Raw genomic sequence first — 22,226 nt, 5'->3', positions numbered from 1 at the left:
GAATGGTCAGCGTTCTGACTTTCGGTTCAGAAGGTCCCAGGTTCGATTCTCGGCCGGGTCGGGGATTTTAACCTTCATTGGTTAATTCCAATTGCTCGGGGCTGAGTGTTTGTGTTGTTCCCAACATCCCAGCAAAAAATTACACACCACACATAACACTATCCTCCACGCAGTTACCTACACATGGCAGATGCCGCCCACCCTCATCGGAGGGTCTGCCTTACAAGGGCTGCACCCGGATAGAAATAGCCACACGAAATTATTATTATTATTATTATTATTATTATTATTATTATTATTATTATTATTATTATTATTGTCAACATTTTAAAATGCTCCCAAGTCCTGATTCCGGTGGATCTAAATCTTCGTAATATGCTGAATTTTCTCTCAGGATGTTGTGCAGAATGCACGTTGTTCTAATGATTAGCTTTGCTGTGTCCACATGAACTTTCGTGGGTCTGTTATAAATTCTCCATTTCTCTGCAGTAGCGGCGATTGGGAATTAAAAGTGCGGGGGCAAAAATTGTAGAGACTACAAACAGTACCCAGGTTTGTGGGATATAGCGGTGGATGCGGGGGAGAGGGGGTATATACATCAAAACTTTTAAAAAAAGGCCACAAAATGGTATTTTATTCTCTCTCAGCGAATTTCGACAGAGAGGTAAAGATTGACAATTTACCAACTTAAACAACTTAAATGCGGTAATAATAGTTTTTTTTTTTTTTTTTTTTTTTTGAGATTTTGATTCAATACTATAAAATAAAACTTTCGTCAAAGGAACAATATTACACATTTAATACAATTAAAAAGAAATAAGTCGTGATTATACAATTAAACCCATACACTAAAAAACTAACAGACACTAAAGAGACCGCCAGACTGACGAATGCACGCGGCAAGGTGGTGAATCGTACCTCAATGTCTTTGACCTCAGCAAAAAAATATAGCCCTGATACCCTTTCTCATAGCACAGGCAAAGTCTGCACTATTTGCTGTGGCGCTATACAAATCGGTTAGCCGGGACAAAGGACATTTTGTGCGTATGTTCGTTAATAATTTTGGTAATGATTAAAGAAAATCACTGCCTGCTCGATCTGCATCCGATGGCTGCTTATACTGCCTGCTCATTACAACATTTTTACATGGCACTAAATGAAACACTCCGTTTACAAATACCCACAGCAGGTGGCAGCACCAACCGGCTCCTGAATTGTCGGAATGAAATAGCGGGAAATAGGGTAGTACTGTATTTGTCTACAGTGAAAATGGTGTACTTCTGCGTGCCTTTCTGCAAATCAAAGAAAGGGAAACCAGAATGCCGTGCTATTTCATTCCACAACACGGGCTTTTTCAGCAGATCCAGTTGAAGCCATGTTTAGTTATATAAGAATGGGAGGAGGGTGCAATGACATGACTGACTCCCGGGCAACTCAGAATTTCATAAACAGTATTCTGAAATCCAGTATTTTAATGTCCACCGATGGTGCTAACGTTATCCACAAGCAAAATTCGAAATTTTCTGCCTCAGTATCCTCTCCCGGACTTAACGAAAGTGAACCAGTGATGCCCGCTGAGTAGCCTATGTACTTGATTTACTGGAAGATGTTCGTGAGCCCTCTGAGTCAGTGTGTGTCACTTTGGAAACCGCTTCCCATGCATTAGTGTGTGGTTATTTAGTGCGTGCAATCGAAGGAAAAACAATGCAGCACGTGCTTGAGTAACGTTTCCACCTCAGTTAATGCATCCCCATTGATGAACTTAATCAGACAGTCGATAGCGGAGGCCTGCCGCTATCCCCAAAAACGATTTATTGGCCTAATTATTGGGCTACAGAAATTTGTTGAGGCGGCTCTACCGTACTGCAAGAAATCTGCAAGTCTGCTCCAGACTATAAAAAACTATGTTCTACCGTACCCTATTTGTGCCACTGTAAGATTTTAAAGTGTTTTAGTAATATTGAGCACCAGGAACTTATGTCAGAAACTGTGGTGGCCAAATTCGTGTAACCTATACTTAGTAATGTAGGGAAGTAGGCACAGACAAAGTTTCCAGGTTTTCTTGTTCGTCGAAATCTCTTTCTCGAAAAGACCTGAAGCTATCATTCTCTAGAGCACCACTTTATGCGTACAATTCTTTAATTTTTCTGTTACTTTCAGATTTTAAATTTTGCTTGTATGCTTATCTAGCTGTATTCACGCGATAACTGGGTACGTCTGATGCTGCGATCTAGCGGCAGATTGTTTGTAAGTCGTGTTACACGTTTGAATTTGGAATGAGCAGGCAGTATAAGCAGCCATCGGACGCAGATCGAGCAGGCAGTGAAGAAAATAATTAGCTGAAAAGACAACAGGGCTTGTACTAATGGCTGTTTTTAATCATTCATGTAATTCCTAGTTTCAGCCGGCTAAAATGGAATAAAATATTATATTTTCTCCAAAAATTTGATGATGATGATGATGCTTGTTGCTTAAAGGAACCTAACATCTAAGGTCATCGGTCCTCTCCCCTCCCTAATCGCCGCTACTGCATTTCTGTGCTAGTATGCCGAAGGCATTTTCTACGAGCCTTCTTGCCCTACACAGTCGATGGTTGTAATTTTCTTTGCGTTTGTCTCCTTCTTCTTGCCTGTATGGAAACAGTCTCATTAAGTCACTTTTCAAAGGAAACGCTTCGTCGCCGATTATGACATAAGGCATAGGAACGTTCTGTGCAGGAAGATTTTTGTCTTTCGGAACACCAAGAGCGCCCGCTTCTAACCGTTGTCCCATTACAGAGTTCTAGAAAATACCACCATCACTTTTTTTCCGAACCCTCCGATATCCACACATAGGAACTTGTAATCTGGGTCAACAATTGACAAAAGTACAAGAGAGAATTTCTTCAGGTAACAAAAATCATTTGATCCACTGTTCCTCGGACATTTTATAGTAACGTGCTTCCCATCGATACTACCAATACAATTTGGGAATTGCCACATTCTGTAATATCCTTGAGCTGATTCTACCCATGTTTTGGTAGATGGTTCTGGCATGTATATTCCTTGCATTCTGTCACAAATAACTTGGCAAACCAATTGTAGAATAGGAATCTCCAGTAGTCAGAAATCTAAAAGAAAAATACATAGAGTGGAGTCTCGCGAATCCGAGCGTTATTTGAATTTTTATTTTCGTAAATGTAAAATGATTTTTCTACAACATTTCATTCCCTGCGTATTCCCGCCATGTCATCGTACTGTGGGTCCCCTCTACTGAGACCAAGTCTGCCTATTAAAGCAGTCTTATTGCTGGGCAACGCAGGGCCACATCCAGATGAACATGAACTAGTATGTGATGGAATTCGTGCTTTATTTTTGTCCCCTAACGTAACAAGTTTGATACAAATACAGTATGTCTCATAGCGAGAGTCGCACGCTGTTGCAGGCGGCACTACGCTATACGTAGATCAACCATCAGAGGCAATTCCCAGCGATGGCGTGACATCGCTGCACAAAAACGATGCAACATTCAGAAACAGAATTCAATTAAGGACCTCAACAAACAACCGTAATCCATGCCATAACACTGTGAGAAATGACAGTAAGCTTCAATCGTTGCCGATTTTTTTTTTCATGTTTCACAATTTTCCCTGTGTTGCTCAGTGTAGACCGAGTTATCCCCCCCCCCCCCCCAAACCCCAATTACCTCGGATTATCGAGACTCTACTGTATATAAAATATGCAGTATATAGACTCGCTCATCACACGTATAATACGCATACAGCAAATTTTCTCTCTCTTTTCAGGAGATCACTTGAAGAAGAAGTGGAAAAATCTTAGAGATACCTACTTGAAATTTCTTAAAACTATTACAAGTACTACAGGCCAGAGTGCAAAAAAGAACTATAAAAACTGGCAATGGGCGAAACATATGGACTATTTTAAACCTTTTCTTGCCTACGCTAAAACAGACACGTACCTTGCTCCTCTACAAGTACGAGAGACAGAATATGACCTGGATTATAACGAAGAATTGAGTGCAGAGCCTCATTCAGGTACTGAAGAAGAGGGTACAGGAAACACATCTAGTGCATTTGAAAACATTCCCTCAACTTCAACTCAGCAAACCACTACTCGATTTGTACGGAGTTCTAAGAAAAAAAGGAAACTATCTGATCACACTTCTGTCGACAAAGTTGTTCATTATCTGGAAAATAAACGTAGAACTCCGGACATGGATGCTACTGAACTTCTTTTCCTGAGTTATGCGAAGACTCTTAAAACGTTTTCACCACAAAGGCAGGCAACAACAAAAATGAAAATTGCTCAGATTTTCATGGAACAGGAAATTGAACAAGCAGAAGAAGAAACAGCTCAAGAATACTAGTCAACAGCTTCAGCACCTTCATCTACGGCTACCAGCTTCCAGAGTCCAGTAAACACGTCTTCCATTTCACATAACGATAGCCCTGTAACTATGTACGTCTCTGAGGACCCTGCGTCACTTTCACAGAATATGGTGCATGACAACATCACAACAAAATCTATATTTTCTATGTTTACACCCCTATGAAGAAACAATGCTATAGTGAGACATAAACAATAGGAGAGAGAAATAATTGTTTTAGTCATACCTTAGGGAAATAGCAAGACATTCGTCTGGTGAGATGGCCTCTCTGTGATTTGTATTCATTTTCCTTATTCTGTCGTTGATCATACTTAAAATCTCATAAAACTTATCTGTAGTCATCCGAAAATAAATGTAAAAACTCTTTTTGTCTCTTCTAAGCTATTCCACTAATATATGGTATTCTCCGCTAATATGACGCTGAAGATTTATAGGAAAGATCACAATATGATAAAGTTGGAATTCAAGAGGACAAATTGGGGCAAATATTCATTTATGGGAAGGGGAGTTAGGGATTGGAATAACTTACCAAGGGGGATGTTCAATAAATTTCCAATTTCTTTGAAATAATTTAAGAAAAGGCTAAGAAAACAACAGATAGGGAATCTGCCACCTGGGCGACTGCCGTAAATGCAGATCAGGATTGATTGATTGATTGATTGATTGATTGATTGATTGATTGATTGATTGATTGATTGATTGATTGATTGATTGATTGATTGATTGATTGATTGATTGATTGATTGATTGATTGATTGATAAGCGAGCTGGAAGCCAGCAGTCAATCTCTCCCTGCACCCTGCTGAGTTAACGAGTTCTAAGTGATCCTTGTTTGGTGTGGAAATTTGCCAAACCACTTCTTCCACACTCGCTGTAGTATTTACCCTTTTATTCGTGTCGAGTACAGTAGACGATTTGACAACTCCGGCTACAGGAGACGTAATAACTCCTATTAGCCGCTAATAGACACCGGGCTGCCGGTGGTGTGAGGTGAGGTATAATGTTTTGTCCCCAAGTATAAAGTTTTACAGTTTGTCATTGTTCGTGATAAAGCATTTCGACTCCACAGAAACATCATGAAACCTTATAATAGTTTCCAAGCAAAAGAGAGCTATGAGAAGGCAGCATTCAATTATCGCCTCTGTAAAGCTAGACGTGTATTTGTAAATGCCTTTCGTCTTCTAAGTCCGTTTTTCAGAGTGTTCTATTCTCCAATTGCAGTCAACCCAAAAACTTGTGACTCGGTAATCTTAGCAGCTTGCTGTCTGCACAATTTAATTTTAACAGACGATTTAGGAGTTCAAATATTCATTGCTGCTCTATGGGGTACGATATATTATTGATTTTATATGGACTGACAATAATAAGAACAAAAACCACATGGCATACCTTCATGAAAATGTAGGGTTTTTTTTTCCTAGGGGCTTTACGTCGCGCCGACACAGATAGGTCTTATGGCGACGATGGGATAGGAAAGGCCTAAGAGTTGGAAGGAAGCGGCCGTGGCCTTAATTAAGGTACAGCCCCAGCATTTGCCTGGTGTGAAAATGGGAAACCACGGAAAACCATTTTAAGGGCTGCCGATAGTGGGATTCGAACCTACTATCTCCCGGATGCAAGCTCACAGCCGCGCGCCTCTACGCGCACGGCCAACTCGCCCGGTAAAATGTAGGTTTAGAAGCATTGTTGAAAATACTGAAAAACTATTATTCTAAATTGTAATATAACGTAAACGCTAGTTTATAACGTCCAGGATCTAACCTGGCTGTTCTTGTACTGTGTTTTAATATGATAGTATCATAATGGTAATGGTTTAGTTCATAACATAGATTTGTATACTCGAGAACTTCAGTATCTTGTGGCCAGAAATATTCATTTCAGGCAAGAAATCAGTACAGCCCTCAGAATTCCCCAGTAGCCTACCTGCTTACACATTCTCTCTCATTGGTCATATCCATTAGACACATGCACATGAAGGGGGGGTGGAGAGAGTTAAGTACGGGATATCTAGCATGAACGAAGCACGCGGAGGGAAAGATGCTTGCTCCCTGCCTGCCCGCACGTCCCCACTGACTTGACTACGATGGGGGAGGGGAATGAGGGGCGTCCTTGAAGGCAACAGGCGTACTGTGCATACCAGCTTATTGAGGGTCAAATTCTCCAGTTTCTTTGTAATTCTTGTGTGCGAAGGCTGGCTGAAATGATAGCGGTCTCGACGATGACATCATTATCATCGCGCTCAACCACTGTAAGAAATAATGACCCATATTTTCGTCAATCTTGGCCCTATTAAATTAAATTACTTTAATACTCATGCAGACACTATCAAAAGAAGAATTAATATACTTTGCACTAAAATATACACGGATATCAAACTTGAACAAGATGAAAGAAGGTAACTGTTTCATATAAAGATTTAGGGCCTATCCTTTTACTGAAATAATATACCATTCGTTTTTTTTACCGGTAATATAATATTATAGGAAATGGGATGGAAATTAAATGGGATAAAATGACGTATACAGATACAAGACAGAAATAAGATATTCTCATAATAACACAGTAAAATGTCTTGAAAGAAAGAAAGGAGTGCATTTTGTAAGATAAAAGTACCGTAGGTAAAATGCACGCTTCCTGCAGATTGTGTTTGTATAATCTTAAACAATGCACTAGTTTTCCATAAAAATAATTTTCTAGCAATTCAAATGATTGGAGGGGTCTAATTAGGGAAAAACGGAAATGATATTTCTTCATTACTTTGTTAATAGCAAGAGTGTTTGGAAAACCATTCCTATAGAGTTATTGTCAGCGCTGATCAAACAATTAAATGCCACGTGTATTGGGGCGGGATTACATCGTGCACATTTTTTCACAAATAAATTACAGAACTAATAGTTTTCCTTCATTAGCAGAAGCCAGTATAGCCAGAATATTTAACCATAGAAACATCTTAATCCGTTCCCGAGAAAATGGTGTTGGGGGTGACCTCTGAGTACGTAACGGATCAGGCCACACCTCCTGGACGACGAACACATGTGACGTTGCCTTGGTTACTTCTCCTTCATCCTCAGCGTTGGCCAAAATCTTCGCCCAAACGTTACCTGTTTCCTTTTCCACCTGGAATTCTTGTGATCGCGACTGTACCTTTATAATGTGAATGTACAGTATTTTCCCATTTATATTTCGATATCCTTGTGTTTATGTCGCCTGTCGTACCATGCTTCAGGCAGTATGCATGAGTAATGCAACGAAGCAATTCTAAGTACAGATACTCCCATAAATATTCGGTCACTCTGATTTTTGACACACACTATTGGGTAGCTATTCTTACAATGATAACGTATAATACAACGAAACATATAGGAAAACATAATAACACGTTCTACAGATATTGTGATGTAAGTCAAACTCTTCTGACAGTCATTAGTACGCCATCTGCCGTACATTAAATAAAAGCAATAATTCCAGTGCCGTCTCAAAAATATTCGGCCACTATACAAAAAACAAACAAACATAAACTCGCATAACAGACAACCCTCTTACACATTCGGTACTTCGTAGGTCCACCTTGATGTTTTATGACCTCTTCCAGTCAATTCGGCATACTGGCGATAACTTTCTTGATATAATCAGGGCTTAATGCCGCCCATTCTTGTAGCAGTCTCCTCTTCAATTCTCTGAGGGAACTTGGCGGCCGCAATTGCAGAGCTGCCTTCATTCGACTCCACATATTCTCGATGGGGTTCGGGGCGGGTGATTGTGGTGGAGTCTCCAAATCGTTCGGGTAGTTGCACAGCAGCCACTCCCTGACAAGTTACGACTTGTGCTTGGATTGTTATCTTGGTAGAACTTGAAAGTACGCTGTATACCAAGTTGTTCCGCAGCTTGTCGTTAACTGTTTTTGAGAATAGCCAAATAGCCCTCTCTTGTCAAAGTATGTTCAGTGAAACTCAGTGCACCAACCCAGTTCGATGCAACACATCCCCACACCATTGCACTTCCTCCACCATATTTTACTGTTGCTTGTAAATTCCTTGTTCTCAGTTCCTCGTGACGTTTCCGCCACACCAATTGCTTTCCATCGGACCCGAAGACGTTGAACTTTGACTCCTCAACAAATAAGACATCCTCCCACCAAGCACTGGGTTTGCTTACGTAGGTTTTTGCGAACTCTAGCCGCGTCTTTTTATTTACCGCAGTAATGTATGGTTTCCTCCTAGCTCTTCTCTCAAAGAACTCATTCCTCCGCAGTGCTCTTCGCGCGGTTTCAGTACCCTCATTCTTTCCACACTCCTCTAAAACAGCTGCAGTCAGTTTCGGGGCACTAATTTTCGGATTTCGTTTCACATTCCGAAGCACAAACAGCTCCTCTCGTTCTGTCCGCCTTTTTGGTCTGCCTGTCTGGGAAATTGAATCAATTCCGTCTTCATTTTCGACTCGTCTGAGTGTATCTCCAACTGTTGTTCTGCCTATTTTAAGCACCTGCGATAACTTTCTATGCGATTTACCTCGAGCACGATGGAGCTAGCATTCTTCAAACATGGCAGTGTGTTGTCTTTTGTACCCCATTTGAAACCAGTCCGCAACACTGCAGCAAATGACGTGTCTTGCGGCACCGCACTACTGAACTGAACGTTTTGCAACGCTGTGTGCCCTTTCGCTGTCAGTGAACAAAGCGGCAATCCCGGCCTTTCCGGGTGACCGAATATATTTGAGGCGTGTCATTTCACCCATGTGCGTAATGTCCTTTCTTTTACAGCATACTGTACATCAATGCTCCGTGATTCCTCTTCTGCATAAGCAACCACATGCAGTTCCATTATTTCGCGACATTTGGTTTCACATTCTGCTCATGGTTACGTTATTGACACCACTTTCCGCAGATTTTATCAGTGGCCGAATATTTATGGGAGTGATTGTACATCACTGCACTGCAGCTGTACACATTACATCAGTACTACACCATCAAGATATAAAAAGGAGGATAGCAACGAACATTCAGTCCAGTAATGGGAGTGGGACCAGTCGTCTGTGTTCCACCAGAGTCGGAGTATCGTTGTATACTGGGCGGACTACTGTTAAGGTTGCCACTTTTTGATATACTATAAGAAATAAAGGACATTTACCTAAAAGTACGGGATTTTTCACAAAAATAAGAGACAGCTCATACATTAGGTACCATATTTTTTTCTTTTTTTTTTTTACAATTTTCTTTACGTTACACCGTCACAAATAGGTCTTATGGGGATAGGAAAGGGCTAGAAGTGGGAAGGAAGCGTCCATGGCCTTAATTACGGTCCAGTTCCAGCATTTGCTTGATGTAAAAATGGGAAACCATCTTCAGGGCTGCCGACAGTGGGGTGGTTCGAATCCACTATCTCCGAAATGCAAGGTACCAGTTTCAATTACGTTATCATTAGTTTTATTAACAGAATAAGATAATAATTGAAATTAGTAAGAGAAACTAACTTACGCCCTTTTATCAGTACATACAGTACAGTGCATTAGGTATGGCAAAACATACAGAAAAAACATTATTAGAAATATATTTCCTTCTTCTCAGCCTCCAAACGGAAAAAAAATAATGGAGCTACTTTGCAATTCAATGGCGATGAAATAAAATACGGTTTTTAAAATATTTTGAGTGAGTGAGTGAGTGAGTGAGTGAGTGAGTGAGTGAGTGAGTGAGTGAGTGAGTGAGTGAGTGAGTGAGTGAGTGAGTGAGTGAGTGAGTGAGTGAGTGAGTGAGTGAGTGAGTGAGTGAGTGAGTGAGTGAGTGAGTGAGTGAGTGAGTGAGTGAGTGAGTGAGTGAGTGAGTGAGTGAGTGAGTGAGTGAGTGAGTGAGTGAGTGAGTGAGTGAGTGAGTGAGTGAGTGAGTGAGTGAGTGAGTGAGTGAGTGAGTGAGTGAGTGAGTGAGTGAGTGAGTGAGTGAGTGAGTGAGTGAGTGAGTGAGTGAGTGAGTGAGTGAGTGAGTGAGTGAGTGAGTGAGTGAGTGAGTGAGTGAGTGAGTGAGTGAGTGAGTGAGTGAGTGAGTGAGTGAGTGAGTGAGTGAGTGAGTGAGTGAGTGAGTGAGTGAGTGAGTGAGTGAGTGAGTGAGTGAGTGAGTGAGTGAGTGAGTGAGTGAGTGAGTGAGTGAGTGAGTGAGTGAGTGAGTGAGTGAGTGAGTGAGTGAGTGAGTGAGTGAGTGAGTGAGTGAGTGAGTGAGTGAGTGAGTGAGTGAGTGAGTGAGTGAGTGAGTGAGTGAGTGAGTGAGTGAGTGAGTGAGTGAGTGAGTGAGTGAGTGAGTGAGTGAGTGAGTGAGTGAGTGAGTGAGTGAGTGAGTGAGTGAGTGAGTGAGTGAGTGAGTGAGTGAGTGAGTGAGTGAGTGAGTGAGTGAGTGAGTGAGTGAGTGAGTGAGTGAGTGAGTGAGTGAGTGAGTGAGTGAGTGAGTGAGTGAGTGAGTGAGTGAGTGAGTGAGTGAGTGAGTGAGTGAGTGAGTGAGTGAGTGAGTGAGTGAGTGAGTGAGTGAGTGAGTGAGTGAGTGAGTGAGTGAGTGAGTGAGTGAGTGAGTGAGTGAGTGAGTGAGTGAGTGAGTGAGTGAGTGAGTGAGTGAGTGAGTGAGTGAGTGAGTGAGTGAGTGAGTGAGTGAGTGAGTGAGTGAGTGAGTGAGTGAGTGAGTGAGTGAGTGAGTGAGTGAGTGAGTGAGTGAGTGAGTGAGTGAGTGAGTGAGTGAGTGAGTGAGTGAGTGAGTGAGTGAGTGAGTGAGTGAGTGAGTGAGTGAGTGAGTGAGTGAGTGAGTGAGTGAGTGAGTGAGTGAGTGAGTGAGTGAGTGAGTGAGTGAGTGAGTGAGTGAGTGAGTGAGTGAGTGAGTGAGTGAGTGAGTGAGTGAGTGAGTGAGTGAGTGAGTGAGTGAGTGAGTGAGTGAGTGAGTGAGTGAGTGAGTGAGTGAGTGAGTGAGTGAGTGAGTGAGTGAGTGAGTGAGTGAGTGAGTGAGTGAGTGAGTGAGTGAGTGAGTGAGTGAGTGAGTGAGTGAGTGAGTGAGTGAGTGAGTGAGTGAGTGAGTGAGTGAGTGAGTGAGTGAGTGAGTGAGTGAGTGAGTGAGTGAGTGAGTGAGTGAGTGAGTGAGTGAGTGAGTGAGTGAGTGAGTGAGTGAGTGAGTGAGTGAGTGAGTGAGTGAGTGAGTGAGTGAGTGAGTGAGTGAGTGAGTGAGTGAGTGAGTGAGTGAGTGAGTGAGTGAGTGAGTGAGTGAGTGAGTGAGTGAGTGAGTGAGTGAGTGAGTGAGTGAGTGAGTGAGTGAGTGAGTGAGTGAGTGAGTGAGTGAGTGAGTGAGTGAGTGAGTGAGTGAGTGAGTGAGTGAGTGAGTGAGTGAGTGAGTGAGTGAGTGAGTGAGTGAGTGAGTGAGTGAGTGAGTGAGTGAGTGAGTGAGTGAGTGAGTGAGTGAGTGAGTGAGTGAGTGAGTGAGTGAGTGAGTGAGTGAGTGAGTGAGTGAGTGAACATTACAGTCATTTAGCCCAGATACTTGTTCACAATCCATTACATAAAACAGAAAGAACCATTAAATCCAATAAAACTGAACAATAAATTATAGACAGAACTAAAAACACACCGATTAAATTACTAAGCGGCCCCTTACGCGGGTGGATGACCAGTCCACATGTAAGGGCCAACCCTATAACCGTCTAATCTTACAACTAAGTTGGTGGCCCCCCACACGGGCGGGATACCAGACACCATGCATGGCACCACCCCTAAGCTTATATATATACCGTATATATATAGGGGAAAGTCGGGAGGTATCGGACAGTTTAACTTTTCTGCCATAATTTGTTTATGGAATAGGAAAAAAATCATGTAATGCATTTTAAAAGCATCCATATTCGTATCAACGTGTTCACTAGAATATATTTAATCACAATTAAAAACACGGACAATATTAACAAATTAAGGAGGTCATTACACTTTCGTAGGTTTGAGAAATGGAGGGTGGTATCGGACGGTCAATCTTTTTTAACTAAAATTTATTTTTTTCACATTCAAAATAAATCAAATTAACGTTTAAAGAGTCTGCAAATAACACACTCATTAGCGTTGAAGATTCTTGATGGACTAAACAAATATTTAGTCATAAAATCATTTAATTTATCAAAAATATGTCCACTTGCTCCTTGTTGAAGCCTACTGCTCGCTGCAAGCTGATAGACTCAGCCGTCCTCAAACGGAGGTCTTAATGCCTCTTCATAAAATCATAAAAAGGGTCTTTCCTGCCATCATTTTAGTTTTATTAAACCTATGTTCAGCTCTCAATTCCTCAGCAAATTGATACACAAGTTTTAAAAATTCTGTTTTGATGAGTGGCATGAGCTGACTGTCGGGGCCTTGATATGCATGTTCAGGTCATTCTCTTCTTCATCTGAGAATGTTCTCTGCAAAGTCTCACTGTTCGCCGTACACGCTTTTATTGGAATCTCTTTACCAGCTTCGTGAGCTTAATTCTATCATCTAACGTGCTTTTGTGGAACAGAGGAACATTGACTGGCCTCTCTGATACTCATTCTATTGTCCCTGACACTATTCACGGCTAATATTATATTGCTTTCTTCCCATTATCCTTGTATCTTCCCCATGTTTACCTAAGACAGAGGATAGCACTATCAGTAACCTGGACGGAACTGCAACCTATGAATCCGATACCGCACGCCAGTTTCGTGTCCGATACCGCCCGAATGACTCCCTTAAGAAACAACTGTAACTGAACGAGAACATTCGAAAAGAAACTGATTCTAAAACCACGATATTACAGAGAAAGGAATTGTACTTCTGCTAATGTACTTAAAGTTCAATGCAACTTATCCTTGTTGCTGCTACTTCTTGGTAAAAGTAAATCCGTGCCGGCCGAAAATCACACAAAGGACAAAAATACACCACCACTCATAAACGACCCTGCCTTTCGACTGAATTGGATGTACCCACCCTTCAAACATGCAGGCGGACCTGTGAGTAGCTAAACAGGTTCTGCCACATGCTGCTAACAAATACATCTGTGAATTGTCCGATACCAGCCGCCGTCCGATACCTCCCGACCTTCCCTATATTACAATTTTGCTTTACGTCGCACCGACACAGATAGGTCTTATGGCGACGATGGGAAAGGAAAGGCGTAGGATTGGGAAGAAAGCGGCCGTATCCTTAATTAAGGTACAGCCCCAGGATTTGCCTGGTGTGAAAATGGGAAAGCACGGAAAACCACCTTCAGGGCTGCCGTCAGTGGAATTCGAACCTATCGGATGCGTCACCCGATATATGTAATAAAAGTACCGGTAATAATTTCGTATTTTGAATACATAGTTTTTAAATAAATCGCCAGTACCCCTTATCTACTTCCACCTTAAAATTTATGTATTTGTATCCATAAGTTTTACATTTTCTTCATAGATTTTGTAAAACGTTCTTATATGCTCGTGCTATGCCACTAAATTTGAAAAGTGGTACGAGGACTGGAACGGGGTCCTCTCAGCCTCGGAAGTCAACTGAGTAGAGGGGGTTCTATTCCCGCCTCAGCCGTCCTCGAAATGGTGTTCCGTGGTTTCCCACATATTCTTCAGGCAAATGCCGGGATTGTACCTAACTTAAGGCCACGGCCGCTTCCTTCCCTATCCCTTCCAATCTTCCCATTCCCCCACAAGGTCCCTGTTCAGCATGGCAGGTGAGGCCGCATTGGCGAGATACTGGTCTTCCTCCCCGGTTGAATCCCCGATCAAACGTCTCACGTTCCAGGACACTGCTCATCAGATGGTAGAGATGGGATCCCTCGCTGAGTCCGAGGGAAAAACCAACCCTGGGCGGAAAACGAATTAAATAATAATATATAATATATAATAATATATTATTATTTTTCTGACCTCCTCAATTGCCCTGAACCACTTGAGCGATTCATACACACAGTCCCAGAACACGTAAGACCCGAAGCCAAACCACCAATGTAAGAAGAAATTCATCACCACATCAAAAAACTCAAGAACGGAGAGACATCAGGAGAAGACGGAATCATCGCAGAACTATTGAAAAATTTAGGACCACGTCACTACAGGAAATCACACAGATCATTCAAGACATATGGCGAAGTGAAAAACTACCGGACGAATGGAAATGCGCACTCATCCACCCACTCCACAAAAAAGGAGATAAATCGGATGCAAATAACTTGGCCATCGCTTACAAAATTCTCTCCGCCTGTCTTTTACAACGTACACGAGAACAACTCGAGCCCCTCATCGATGAATATCAAGCTGGCTTCAGATCAAACAGATCAACCTTCGAATAATCTTCAATCTGAAATCCACCTTGAAACTTCGACCCACGCAAAACCTCCCAACCATCTGTAGGCCTACATTTGTTGACTTCCGGAAGGTTTATGACTCCATTAATCGACAATCTCTTTTTAATATACTCGAAGAAAACAATCTCGATCCGAAGACAAGACGACTCATCCAACAAACTTTAAAAACCGAGACAATTTCCAAGGTCAAATCCATTGGAGAGACCTCTCAACCTTTTTCCAATTAAATCCGGTGTCCGGCAGGGTGACGGACTTTCTCCGTCGCTGTTCAACATCGTTCTTGATAATGTCATCAAAGAATGGGAAAAAGAATTGAAAAGTCGCAACATCTGGAAACCTCTCCGGCAGTGGCGGTGGGCTCTTAGGAGCACAGGAGCACGTGAACACCCAGTTTTTATACAACTTTACGCATTCATGGATAATTTAAAACTTTCCTTTCTTTCGACCTGATTTCAACAATCGATCGAAAGCATTCGACTTATATCGAAGCTCCGTTACACCGACAGTTGTTCGTTTTGACTGACAGTGCAGCGGGCACACTGTGTAATGCGCTATTGTGCTGAAGACTATACGCATGCGCAAAGCAGATGACGTCATGGTTTATGCACTGATATTCCCATTAGCGAGGAGCACGGTAAGGTACGTGCTTTGCCGTCTTGAGCAATCCTCAAACCAGTGGCAGTATTACAGTTGACCACAAGGGTCCGCCACCTCCCCTATTACTGTTAGCCACAGCCCCGCAGGAGATACTATTGCATTACATTACCGGCAGATTTCGCTAGTAGTTCTGAATAGGCATTTTCTAGTTCGTGAACAGGTGTTCGCAATTGCGGGAAGAAGTTTGCTTTACCTTGTGACTCGAAAATCTTCTCAATTGAAATTTATTTGAGTGTTGTGTTTTGCTTCTCTGTTTGTATGGTTTGTAACCATGGTATTCTTTGTGTAAGAAGAAATTAATTCAGTTCAGTTAATTTTAACCAGCGAAATATTAACCGTCCGCCTCTGTGGTGTAGGCCCTAGTGGTTAGTGTGATTAGCTGCTACCGCCGGAGGCCCGGTTCGATTCCCGGCTCTGCCACGAAATTTGAAGAGTGGTACGAGGGCTGGAACTGGGTCCACTCAGCTTCTGGAGGTCAACTGGGTAGAGGTGGGTTCGATTTCCACCTCAGCCATCCTCAAAGTGGTTTTCCACTTCTTCTCCAGGCAAATGCCGGGATGGTACCTAACTTAAGGCCACGGCCGCTTCCTTCCGTCTTCCTTGTCTATCCCTTCCAATTTTCCCATCGCCCACCAAGGCCCCTGTTCAGCATAGTAGGTGAGGCCGCCTGGGCTAGGTACTGGTCATCCTCCCCAGTTGTATCCCCCGACCTAATGTCTCACGCTCCAGAACACTGCCCTTGAATGCGGTAGAGGTGGGATCGCTCGCCGAATCCGAGGGAAAAACCAACCCTGGAGGGTAAGCAGATTAAGAAAGAAATATTAACCTATCAGGGTAACTTAGAAATTATAAGGCTTGGACCGGTCAGACCAGATTTGATTATTGAGAACCTTACAAAAACTGACAAACGCGGCTATAGGCGTATGTTTAAGAGAGAAATGTACGAAACATGCAAGTGGCTCTGTGGATGGTGGTCTAGGAGTGCGCCTTTTTGTTTGCCCTGTTTATTGTTCAACAAAGAAAGAAGTGTATGGAATTTAGCTGGGTGCACAGACCTTGCTCATTTGAGTGCAAAAATAAATTAACATGAAAAGTTTCATGCACACAAAAACGCGAGTATTGAATTCCCTTTGCTAGTGTTGTCTGTAATTTCCAAGACGAGAAAAAATTAACATGTGATAGAGCAGAACCCTGATTAACCGAGATAATGTGGAGACTATTGCGGTCAATTCGGAAACAATTTTTTAAAAAATCGACCGGTAAATGCGGCACACATTATTTCCATGCTTCTCGTCGTGCCTAGGTGAACTTCGTGCTATTTAAAAACCAAGAATAGTGCTCGCATCCTTCAATATCCGCAGTGTACTAAAGTTATTATGAATTTTACTTTTGTTCTACACTAACAGATTAGTCTAGTATAAAATTTATCCTCGGTTACAGGGGTTCTACCATATTTTTTGTGAAAAAGGAACCGTACAAGGAACTTTTGGTGAAGTGATTTATGTACCTATGTTACTTTTCTGCTGATTTGAGACATGAACAAAAATGTTGTTGTGAACCCCCTAAAAATTTTGTCACGAGCCGCCACTGCTCTCCGGAGATGCGCAGACGGCAATTCACCAGATGGAAGTCCTCAAAGAATGTGCTGGTAAAGTTGGTTTACAAATATCCTTCACAAAAACTGCATTCATGGCTATAAAATACATTGAACCACAAACGTTGGTAACAAAATACGGCATAATAAACAGATATTTAGGTAAATAAATTTCGTGTGGCTATTTCGAGCCGAGTGCAGCCCTTGTAAGGTAGACCCTCCGATGAGGGTGAGCGGCATCTGCCATATGTAGGTAACTGCGTGTTATTATTATTATTATTATTATTATTATTATTATTATTATTATTATTATTATTATTATTATTAAAGCGTCTTTATTGTGGCGAAGTTAGGGCTCCCGGCCCTTTCTTACACTTAACCACTTCATGTATATACAATGTATATTTTACATAAAATTTAAACATATGAAATCTTTACAACCTAAAGTATAATTAAAGCAACTAAAGTATCACTAACTAAACTAAGGTGAGTATTGTGGTGGAGGATAGTGTTATGTGTGATGTGAGAGTTGCAGGAATGTTGGGGACAGCACAAACACCCAGCCCCCGGCCCATTGGAATTAACCAATGAAGGTTAAAATCCCTGACCCGACCGATAATCGAACCCGGGACCCTCTGAACCGAAGGCCAGTACGCTGACAATATTTAGGTGAAATCATTAAATCTACAGGTACAGAAAGAATAGCACAGAAAGCACGTGAATTCAAAATGCGGAAAGCATAGCCTATGGGAAAACCGCGAACATCTACAACAAAAAATGCATCAGCATTAACACAAAAATTCGACATTAGACGACGGTTGTCAAACTTGAAACACTCCATGCCAGTGAGACCTTAAACCTGAATTATAAAGGGGATCTCGAAAATATCAAGAAAGCTGAAAGGAAAATCATCCGAAAAATCCTTGGTCCAAAACTTACAGATGAAGGATATCGTCTATAATCGCACAAGATTTTATGGACACATTATAAGGCTAGATGACAACCGACCAACAAAGAAAACATTGATGTTCTCACACACATTAAAGTAAAGACGACAACGGTTTGGATCAAACAAGTCCAAAATGATCTCAATAACGGCAACATCATACCTACAGATATCGAAGACCGCAGAACTTTCAGACATAAGATCTACACTTGGGAAGTTGCTTCAGAAGATAACCCCAGCAGATCTAGGGGAAAATGGACTGACAAACGTCAAGCTAAACATAGCGACATGAAGAAAGAATTCTGGAAGAACAAGAAAACAACATCTCATAATTTGCTTTATGTGATCCTTTATGGGTCGCAACAAACTAAATAAATAAATAAATAAATAAATAAATAAATAAATAAATAAATAAATAAATAAATAAATAAATAATAATGTTGAAACAACTATTTACTGAGCTGAGCGGCCGCGACTGTTAACGCACTACGGCTATGGAGCCAAGCTCTGTGTTAGGCAGACGTACGGGTTCGAACACCGCCATCTGCTGTCCTAAGAGTGGTTTTCTGTGATTTCCCTATCACTTCCAGGCAAATGCCGGGACAGTTACTATTCATAGACCACAGACGATTCCTTCCACCTCCTTACCCAGTTTCAGTCTCAATCATTCATTTCGTCTTCGTTAGTTTCTCGATTGAGGATGGCGTCCGGCCTTAAAAACATGCCATAGAAATTCATCTCACTTCACCCCGACTCCGTATTGTAATACACACTGACAGTAAAATAATCTTGGATCTTTTCCGAAACAACCGCAAGCACATTACATTAATAGAAGAAGTATTTTACGATAACTTCAGCAAGAAAACTGGATCATATATTTTACACTGACTGACAGAGCAAATGCAACACCAAGAAGGAGTGGTCAGAACTTTATGCCAATTGCAGGGTAGACTGACGTCACTGAGGTATGCTCATGATGTGAAATGCGCCGCTGTGCTGCGCACGTAGCGAACGATAAATGGGACACGGCGTTGGCGAATGGCCCACTTCGTACCGTGATTTCTCAGCCGACAGTCATTGTAGAACGTGTTGTCGTGTGCCACAGGACACGTGTATAGCTAAGAATGCCAGGCCGCCGTCAATGGAGGCATTTCCAGCAGACAGACGACTTTACGAGGGGTATGGTGATCGGGCTGAGAAGGGCAGGTTGGTCGCTTCGTCAAATCGCAGCCGATACCCATAGGGATGTGTCCGCGGTGCAGCGCCTGTGGCGAAGATGGTTGGCGCAGGGACATGTGGCACGTGCGAGGGGTCCAGGCGCAGCCCGAGTGACGTCAGCACGCGAGGATCGGCGCATCCGCCGCCAAGCGGTGGCAGCCCCGCACGCCACGTCAACCGCCATTCTTCAGCATGTGCAAGACACCGTGGCTGTTCCAATATCGACCAGAACAATTTCCCGTCGATTGGTTGAAGGAGGCCTGCACTCCCGGCGTCCGCTCAGAAGACTACCATTGACTCCACAGCATAGACGTGCACGCCTGGCATGGTGCCGGGCTAGAGCGACTTGGATGAGGGAATGGCGGAACGTCGTGTTCTCCGATGAGTCACGCTTCTGTTCTATCAGTGATAGTCACCGCAGACGAGTGTGGCGTCGGCGTGGAGAAAGGTCAAATCCGGCAGTAACTGTGGAGCGCCCTACCGCTAGACAACGCGGCATCATGGTTTGGGGCGCTATTGCGTATGATTCCACGTCACCTCTAGTGCGTATTCAAGGCACGTTAAATGCCCACCGCTACGTGCAGCATGTGCTGCGGCCGGTGGCACTCCCGTACCTTCAGGGGCTGCCCAATGCTCTGTTTCAGCAGGATAATGCCCGCCCACACACTGCTCGCATCTCCCAACCGGCTCTACGAGGTGTACAGATGCTTCCGTGGCCAGCGTACTCTCCGGATCTCTCACCAATCGAACACGTGTGGGATCTCATTGGACGCCGTTTGCAAACTCTGCCCCAGCCTCGTACGGACGACCAACTGTGGCAAATGGTTGACAGAGAATGGAGAACCATCCCTCAGGACACCATCCGCACTCTTATTGACTCTGTACCTCGACGTGTTTCTGCGTGCATCGCCGCTCGCGGTGGTCCTACATCCTACTGAGTCGATGCCGTGCGCATTGTGTAACCTGCATATCGGTTTGAAATAAACATCTATTATTCGTCCGTGCCGTCTTTGTTTTTTCCCCAACTTTCATCCCTTTCGAACCACTCCTTCTTGGTGTTGCATTTGCTCTGTCAGTCAGTGTATATGGATCAAGGCTCATGTTGGCAACTTGCAGACCATTTGGCCAAACAAGTTGCAAACAACCTGGACTTAGAAGTGATTTACAATCGAGCACTTCTCTGTACAATCAAACAAGACCTGAGGGAGGAAACCATTCGATTGTCGGATATTGTGGGAGAGCGAGTGGGAAAACACTACAAATGGAGCATAAAACAATCATATTTTCTTAATGTACAGAGTAGACTGAACTTTTTTTGCTAGTTTCTTTACGTCGCACCGACACAGATAGGTCTTATGGCGACGATGGGATAGGAAAGGCCTAGGAGTTGGAAGGAAGCGGCCGTGGCCTTAATTAAGGTACAACCCCAGCATTTGCCTGGTGTGAAAATGGGAAACCACGGAAAACCATCTTCAGGGCTGCCGACAGTGGGATTCGAACCCACTATCTCCCGGATGCAAGCTCACAGCCGCGAGCCCCTGACCGCACGGCCAACTCGCCCGGTAGACTGAAAATTAAACTAAACCTAAGGCATAATATGACAGCTATGAAAACAGGCCACGGAAAATTTGGTGAATACTTCTTTAGATTCAAAATAACACAAGACCCTACATGTGTCTGCGGTGAAATAAATCATCAGACAGTTGACCATATTCTTTGGGAGTGTAAATTACTCAACTCTGAGAGAGATGAACTTTGTAGAAATGTTATAAAGTCAGTGGGCCCACTGGCCGGTAGGGAGATACGAACTCGTCGACAAACACCTAAAGGATCTTTATAAATTTATAAACAAGGTAAATTTTGACATTTTACAACGAGATAGCAGTTAAGTGTAATATTGACACAAGTCTTATGTAATCATTGTACATAGAGTATTAATTAGTACTGTCATGTATATACAAGCATGCAGTATTACTTTCTGTAATAGAGCATGCTATTAATAAATGATTTAAAAAATACATACATACATACATACATACATACATACATACATACATACATACATACATACATACATACATACATACATACATACATACATACATACATACATAGTTGAAGTTATGAATTACTGACTGCCTTAGGAGAAACCAGTATGGTAAGGTTATTTCATTTAGTGTGCAAGATGTATGAGACAGGAGAAGTCCCATCCGATTTTCGGCAGAATGTTGTTATACCTATTCCCAAGAAAGCCGGTGCTGACAGGTGTGAAAACTACCGCACCATTAGTTTAGTATCTCATGCCTGCAAAATTTTAACACGTATTATTTACAGAAGAATGGAGAAACAAGTTGAAGCTGAGTTGGAAGAAGATCAATTTGGCTTCAGAAGAAATGTAGGAACACGTGAAGCAATCCTGACTTTACGTCTGATCTTAGAGGATCGAATCAAGAAGGACAAGCCCACGTACATGGCATTCGTAGATCTAGAAAAGGCATTCGATAATGTTGATTGGACCAGGCTATTTATGATTCTGAAGATGATAGGGATCAGATACCGAGAACGAAGAATTATCTACAACCTGTATAAAAATCAGTCTGCAGTGATAAGAATCGAGGGCTTTGAAAAAGAAGCAGCAATCCAGAAAGGAGTGAGGCAAGGCTGCAGTTTGTCCCCTCTCCTTTTCAATGTTTACATAGAACAGGCAGTAAAGGAAATCAAAGAGAAATTTGGAAAGGGAATCACAGTCCAGGGAGAGGAAATCAAAACCTTGAGATTTGCCGATGATATTGTTATTTTATCTGAGACTGCAGAAGATCTCGAGAAGTTGCTGAATGGTATGGATGAAGTCTTAGGTAAGGAGTACAAGATGAAAACAAATAAGTCCAAAACAAAAGTAATGGAGTGCAGTCGAACGAAGGCAGGTGATGTAGGAAATATTAGATTAGGAAACGAAGTCTTAAAGGAAGTAGATGAATATTGTTACTTGGGTAGTAAAATAACTAACGATGGCAGAAGTAAGGAGGACATAAAATGCAGACTAGCACAAGCAAGGAAGAGCTTTCTTAAGAAAAGAAATTTGCTCACTTCAAACATTGATATCGGAATTA

General features: G+C 42.4%; 1 protein-coding gene across 1 annotated transcript; it reads right to left on the bottom strand.

Annotated features, from left to right (window-relative positions):
• Positions 1-319: 319 nt before the first annotated feature.
• On the bottom strand, positions 320-3,050 carry LOC136879077 (uncharacterized). Its single transcript, XM_068228967.1, is given in 3 exon segments — positions 320-483; positions 2,529-2,804; positions 2,807-3,050. Coding segments are annotated over 3 exon segments (684 nt in total).
• Positions 3,051-22,226: the final 19,176 nt, after the last annotated feature.

This window comes from Anabrus simplex, chromosome 8, assembly GCF_040414725.1.
Source record: "Anabrus simplex isolate iqAnaSimp1 chromosome 8, ASM4041472v1, whole genome shotgun sequence".
Lineage (NCBI taxonomy): Eukaryota > Metazoa > Arthropoda > Insecta > Orthoptera > Tettigoniidae > Anabrus > Anabrus simplex.
The sequence above is the reverse complement of the archived record's forward strand: the minus strand, read 5'-3'. Positions and strand labels throughout refer to the sequence as shown.